At 53.5% G+C, this 6999-nt stretch overlaps 2 protein-coding genes across 2 annotated transcripts in view; one reads left to right on the top strand and one right to left on the bottom strand.

Moving 5' to 3' along the window:
* The window catches only part of TEAD3 (TEA domain family member 3), a 21076-nt gene extending 16346 nt beyond the window's left edge, over positions 1–4730 (top strand). The window contains exons 6-12 of the mRNA XM_011986887.1: positions 2–42; positions 941–1002; positions 1890–2023; positions 2233–2406; positions 2621–2761; positions 2839–2991; positions 3169–4730. Of these exons, the coding sequence (XP_011842277.1) occupies positions 2–42; positions 941–1002; positions 1890–2023; positions 2233–2406; positions 2621–2761; positions 2839–2991; positions 3169–3282 (819 nt within the window). The 3' untranslated portion in view covers positions 3283–4730. The remainder of the gene's footprint in view (position 1; positions 43–940; positions 1003–1889; positions 2024–2232; positions 2407–2620; positions 2762–2838; positions 2992–3168) is intronic.
* RPL10A (ribosomal protein L10a) overlaps positions 1–6999 on the bottom strand; it is a 16943-nt gene that overhangs the window by 5535 nt on the left and 4409 nt on the right. The window lies entirely within an intron of this gene.

The raw sequence follows: 6999 nt of genomic DNA, 5'->3' as shown, positions 1-6999 counted from the left end.
CAGCCCCCCTCTCCTGGGACAGCAGCCTGGACCCTCTCAGGAGTGAGTACTGTGGCTCATCGTCCTATGCCCTCTTCCTCCTGGCAGCCGCACAGGGCTTCCCTCCCATTTGGGCTCCGGCAACAGCTGAGCAAAGTATTAATTCAAAAATAGAGGGATGATAGGGATGCAGGCTGGGTGGTGGCTCACACCTGTAATCATTCCTAGCACTTTGGGAGGCCAAGGTGGGAGGCCTGGGCAACATGGCAAGACCTGCTCTCTCAAAAAAAAAAAAACCAAAAAAGAAAAAAATTAGCTGGGTGAGGTGCGTGCCTGTAGTCCTAGCTACTTGGGAGGCCGAGGCAGGCTAGGATTGCTTGAGCTCAGGAGTTCCAGAGTTCCAGGCTGTAGTGAGCCTTGATTGCACCATTGCAACTCCAGCCTGAGCAACAGAGGGAGACCCTGTCTCTGGAAAAAAAAAAAAAAAAGGCTGGAGAGCGGCAACAGGAGAGTGGATGCTCTGGCTGTTCACCTGTGCGTTCTCTCATCAGCATGCGTCCACTTGTCATCTGTCCCTTTGTTTACTTTTCACTCAGTTTCTGAGGCAGTCTCTCAGTTAACCAGTCAGGTTTGGTCAAGTGTGCTGGTTCTTCAACTCTAAAACAACTTTCATCAAAAGACCCTCAGCTTAAGGAGCTTAAGGAGCAGCTTTTCATGGTGGGGCATGGGGAGGGTTGAAATCCTACATTAAATGCGCAGATCAGCTGGGAGACGCAGCAGGATTTCACAAAAGCTAAAACGTGAAGAAAACCAAAAGCTTGCGAGTTAGCTTTTCAGCATGCGTTTCTGGGCTCAGCAGAAGGGCTGGGTGGCTTGCTCCTGGGGTCTTGGAAGAGGGGCTGGGCCAGGTGGAAGGTGGGGAAGAGGGAGCCCTCTCACCAGACTGTGCTTTTGTCTGCAGCATCAAGCCTTTTGCACAGCCAGCCTACCCCATCCAGCCGCCCCTGCCGCCGACGCTCAGCAGTAAGTTCCCCACACGAGGTGCTCTCCCTTGGCACTTGCACCTCCGCTCAGGAGAGCTGGGGTCCAACTGCGTGTGTTTGCTTTGGGAGGGAGGGGGTTGTGACATCTATAGGAGACTGAGACAGGCCAGGAATAGCCCCTTTACCTTGTACAATGTTGTTCCAGATCTCTGGCACAAAACCATAGCCAAGCTGGGTGTGGTGGCTCACGCCTGTAATCCTAGCACTTTGGGAGGCTGAGGCAGGTGGATCACCTGAGGCCAGGAGTTCAAGACCAGCCTGACCAACATGGTGAAACCCTGTCTCTACTAAATACAAAAATTAGCTGGGTGTGGTGGCGCATGGCTGTAGTCCCAGCTACTTGGGAGGCTGAGGCAGGAGAATCACTTGAACCCAGGGAGTGGAGGTTGCAGTGAGCCAAGATTGTGCCATTGCACTCCAGCCTGGGCAACAAGAGTGAAACTCCATCTCAGAAAAACAAAAAACCATAGCCGGTACACAGCTACAAGCACACACCACCAAAACCTACATTTATACACATCTCTATGGGTAGGAAACTCCCAATAAGGAAATGCACCGAAATCTTAACAAGCCTTTCTCTCTCTAGATGATGGGATTCTGGGTAATTGTTCTTTCCCTTTTTTACTTCTCTGTGTTTCCTGTTTAAACACACATTAATAGTCACACAAGGAAATGTTTTTGATGTATACTACTAGGGCCACCACATATGGTTGTGCAGGTTGTACACTGTACAAGGACACCTAGTAGGGGAGTCAAAATCCAACCCATGTTCCTTGCCAAAAGGGGCACCTTTGCAGGCTGGGGGCAGCTTTGTCAGTAAGCACCTACATGCGTCCATGCAGATGAGAATCTGTCTCGCCCTCCCAGGTTATGAGCCCCTGGCCCCGCTCCCCTCAGCTGCTGCCTCTGTGCCTGTGTGGCAGGACCGTACCATTGCCTCGTCCCGGCTGCGGCTCCTTGAGTATTCAGCCTTCATGGAGGTGCAGCGAGACCCTGACACGGTAATGTGTTTGGGGGTGAGAGTGAGCCTTTGCACAATTGTGGAGAGGCCAGCCAGGTGATCCAGGACTGCAACTCAGGATGCTGGGATTGGGGGTCCGGCCTGTTCAGGAAGCTCCAGGCAGTTCTGTACCTGTGCAGTGCTCCCTTCCCCGCCTCTGGGCCTGCAAGCCTGAGTACTCTCCTGACCCTGTCTGGGCCCTCCCCACAGTACAGCAAACACCTGTTTGTGCACATCGGCCAGACGAACCCCGCCTTCTCAGACCCACCCTTGGAGGCAGTAGACGTGCGCCAGATCTATGACAAATTCCCCGAGAAAAAGGGGGGACTGAAGGAGCTCTATGAGAAGGGGCCCCCTAATGCCTTCTTCCTTGTCAAGTTCTGGGTGAGTCCCCCTGGCCCTCTCTGCTCCAAGCCCCCTTCCCTACCACAGAGGTGCAACATCCAGGCCCACTGCATTGACCTCTGACCCTGCTCCATCTCCTCGTGGCTTGTGAGCAGAGTGCCAGAGATGGATCTTTGGGCAGGACTCTGATGTGGTGTGGTGGGAATACTTCTGGTCTCTGCCAGCACCTAACACCCCCGACCCCTATGCCCAGGCCGACCTCAACAGCACCATCCAGGAGGGCCCGGGAGCCTTCTATGGGGTCAGCTCTCAGTACAGCTCTGCTGATAGTATGACCATCAGCGTCTCCACCAAGGTGTGCTCCTTTGGCAAACAGGTGGTAGAGAAGGTGGAGGTGAGTGTGGGCTCTGGGTGGCTTGGTGGGGCTGGGAGCAGGCAGGCTGAGTGATGCCTTCTCCATGTTCTCTGCAGACTGAGTACGCCAGGCTGGAGAACGGGCGCTTTGTGTACCGTATCCACCGCTCGCCCATGTGCGAGTACATGATCAACTTCATTCACAAGCTGAAGCACCTGCCTGAGAAGTACATGATGAACAGCGTGCTGGAGAACTTCACCATCCTGCAGGTATGGGGGCAGCAGGGTTGTGGGGAGTCCCACAGGCCAGGGCCTCCAAGTTAGGTAGCCAGACACATCGCTGGGATGAGAGGCACAGATCCGGAAAGGAGAATGGTCTGCTCAGCCCCCTGCCCCATGGCCGTGTTCTCCCTGACCTCCTGAATCTCTTACCTGCTCGCCCCCCAGGTGGTCACGAGCCGGGACTCCCAGGAGACCCTGCTTGTCATTGCTTTTGTCTTCGAAGTCTCCACCAGCGAGCACGGGGCCCAGCACCACGTCTACAAGCTCGTCAAAGACTAGGGTGCTCTCTGCGCCTCCATAAGGATGCAGGGTGAGCATCTCCTCTCCACACCTGCCTGGCACCCCTGTGGGGGTCCAGGATTGAGGATTCATCTACCTGCCAGGCCTCAGGCCCAGGACCAGGAGGCCTCCCCACCTACCCCAGCACATACACTCCCTGCCACTGTTCTGCGCTTTAATTGTGGGAGAAGAGAGGAGAGGAGGGCTCAGCGGTGGGGCAGCCTGTCTGGGGCGCTGGCCCACCATCACCCCGCTCTGCCAAGCCTCGCGTGACCTCAGAGAGGTGGGGATAGGGGACACTTTCAGCCTCCGGCATGTGTGGCCACTGCCCCCTCACCCCCCGCTGGGGAAGCGTGATGGGCAGGTGAGGGCAGGATGGAGACCAAGGGAGTCAGTGAGTGGAGGCCCTGGGAAAGGAGAGTGTCCGGTCAGGGTTGGGCTGAGGACAGAGGGGACCATACATCTTTGCCCCTCTGTGTCCCAGGCCTGGTGCCCAGACTCCTTGCATGGCTTATGCAGTCCTCAGACTCTGCACAGCGAGTGTGGGTCTCTGGGTTTCAGATGAAGTGCCCAGGCTCCAGGAAGTTGAGGGACCCACAGGAGAGGTGGGCAGAGCTGGAGTTCTCATCCAGGGCTGCTTGTCCCCAGAGCCCAGGTTTACACTACCTCCCTGGGGTGGGGGCTGGCCGCAGGGTAGGGGAGAGGCTCTGCAGTGTGAGGGGTGGAGCCTCATTGAGGGCAGCTGGGTTAGGGGAGCACCTGTTTCAGATTGGGCATGAAGAGGGGAGCACAGTAGCTACTAGACCCCATTGGCACCCCACAAGCCAGCCAGGGGCCCCAGGAAGATGGGGTACCCCCCAGCACCCTCCAGATTGAGGGCAAGGTAGAGGAAGGAGTCCCAGCCTCTGGGCAGACCAGAGGCCCAGAGAGAGGGGCTAGCAGAAGGCTTTTGGGTTTTCTCTTGCCTGAGGCTTGGATCTGACAAACGCTTTGTGGGCACTGCTCCCTTAGATTCTTCCCCACCTCAGTCTACCTGCCTAGAGTAGCAGCGCCCAGACCCAGTTCTGGGACTGAAGGTTAACCCTTCACCTGCTGCCCCTTCTCAACACCCAGGCCCCCAGAGCCAGCCGGGCCTGTCCAGCAGCCACCTGTGGGTATTTATGAGTTTCATATGAAGTACTGTGCCCCTTCCCTTCCTTATCCCGACCCTGCCCGAGCTTCCTGAAGGTCCTCACCGTTTGCATATCGCTCAGGCCACCTCCAAACCCCACCTAGGTTTTATAATGTATATTATATATATTTTTTGTGTATTTTTAAAATCCAGCTGTGATGGGTTGTATCATAAATGCAGCTTGGGGTTGGGGCAGGGGCCATCAAGGCCCAGCTCCTGCTCAAAAAAAAAAAAAAAAAAAAATTAAAAGTTATTTGTTTGTGGGTCACTCAAGTAACCAGTTAATGTGCCAGACCCTGGGACTGCAACAGCTTCAGTTGAGGGCTCCTCCCAGGTCCTGGTATATCATCACCCCCAACCCCTGCAATGCCATCTCCTGGGGGGCCCCAAGCCCTACCCACACTCAACATTTCCCTCATTCCCTCCTGCTTCCAGCTGAGCACTTGTATGTGCTGGCCTGAGGTCACCTGAGGGAAGTGATTTGCTCAAGGTTGCACACTGACTGAGATGGAAGCTCCAGGGCCCCCTGCTAAGCCAGCACAACACAGACCAAAGCCTGGGGGTTAGCAGTTGACCCTAAGTGACTCAAGGAGGGTAGGCGCTCTCCCCAGGTGACAGCTGCTGACCTACCATGTCTGCCTGGAAAGCCCTGCTGTCCTGAGCCACCTGTCCTCAGTAGGGACAGACCAGAGTCCCTAGCGGGCTGGGGGCAGACAGTCCAAGACTTTCAGCGGCCAGGCACAGTGGCTCACACCTGTAATCCCAGCACTTTGGGAGGCTGAGGTGGGTGGATCACGAGGTCAGGAGATCAAGACCATCCTGGCTAACATGGTGAAACCCCATCTCTACAAAAAAAAAAAAAAAAAATACAAAAAGTTAGGCGGGTGTGGTGGCATGCGTCTAAAGTCCCAACTACTTGGGAGGCTGAGGCAGGAGAATAGCTTGAACCCGGGAGGTGGAGGTTGCAATGAGCCGAGATTGCACCACTGCACTCCAGCTTGGGCGACAGAGCTAAACTCCATCTCAAAAAAAAAAAACTTTCAGCGAACATTTTCTCAAGAGACTGTTCCAGCTTTTTCAAACTGCAGTTAAATATGGGTGAACTGATTGGACTCACTTGTCACAGGATGAAACTGTATTTGCTCTGAGGGTGGCAGGCTAGAGATAAGACTCTAGAATAAAGGGTTAAACAGAATGGGGATGACCCAGTTAAATTTTATTTCAGATAAACAGATGATTTAAGTATGTTCCATGCAATACTAAGGACATCCTGCATTTTTATTTATTTGCTAAATCTGGCAACCCTCTAGAATCTAGTCTTCTAGGTCATTCTAGTCCAACCTTCAAGTTAATACATGGGGAGAACTTGAGACATGTTAAATGTACTTCTCACAGCCAGTCACTGCCAACATCTATTCCAACCTGGTCTGCCTGACTCCACATTGTGTGCCTGGTATCCCACTAGGGAGCCCCAAACTGTCCTGCTGGATGGATGGATGGGAGGGTACCCAGAGCTCCAGTAGGTAGGAGGGGTCCAGGAGGCAGAAATTCCTTTGTTGGAGGATCCACTGGATACCGATTACATCTGTGGGTGATTAGCACACAAGAGCCTTCAGATAATTGCTTTTGCTTTAAGCTAAAGTTTCCCTTTTCCTTCTGATTGCAAAGATCACAGGAGGTTTAGAAAATACAGAAAAACCCAAAGAAAAAGTAACCTAAACAAGTAGCTGGCTGGACTTGTCTTTAGAACCAAAATTCACTGCTCATCCTCATTAGGTTTTATATCTTTCTTACCAAGAAAGTGCTGTAACTAGCCGGGTGCAGTGGCTCACGCCTGTAATCCCAGCACTTTGGGAAGCTGAGGTGGGCGGATCACGAGGTCAGGAGATCAAGACCATCCTGGCTCACACGGTGGAACCGTTTCTACTAAAAATACAAAAAAAATTAGCCGGGCATGGTGGTGCACACCTGTAATCCCAGCTACTCCGGAGGCTGAGATAGGAGAATGGCGTGGACCCGGGAGGCAGAGCTGGCAGTGAGCTGAGAGGGCGCCACTGCACTCCAGCCTGGGCTACAGAACAAGACTCCGTAACAAAAAAAAAAAAAAAAAAAAAAAAGGAAAGTGCTGTAACTTAAAAGCTAAAAAAGCAAAAGCTGCTCAGAGTGAAAACCCTGTTCTTCAGTTCAGGGACAGGGAAAGCTTGTTTTGAGAAATGCGGCATCTCCCCCAGACCACCACTGATGACTCTTGGTGTCACCCAGGCTGGAGTGCAGTGGCGCAATCTCGGCTCACTGCAACCTCCACCTCCCGGATTCAGTTTTGCCTCAGCCTCCCAAGTAGCTGAGATCACAGGCGTGAGCCACCATGCCCAGCCAAAATGCATTTTTAAGCACTACTTTTATGCTTTAAAGTAACCCTTCTCAGCTGAGTGTGGTGGCTCATGCCTTTAGTCCCAGCACTTTGGGAGGCCGAGGCAGGCAGATCACAAGGTCAGGAGATTGAGACCATCCTAGCTGACAACGGTGAAACCCCGTCTCTACTAAAA

This window comes from Mandrillus leucophaeus, unplaced genomic scaffold (assembly GCF_000951045.1).
Source record: "Mandrillus leucophaeus isolate KB7577 unplaced genomic scaffold, Mleu.le_1.0 Scaffold3, whole genome shotgun sequence".
Classification (NCBI taxonomy): Eukaryota; Metazoa; Chordata; class Mammalia; order Primates; family Cercopithecidae; genus Mandrillus; species Mandrillus leucophaeus.
The sequence above is the reverse complement of the archived record's forward strand: the minus strand, read 5'-3'. Positions and strand labels throughout refer to the sequence as shown.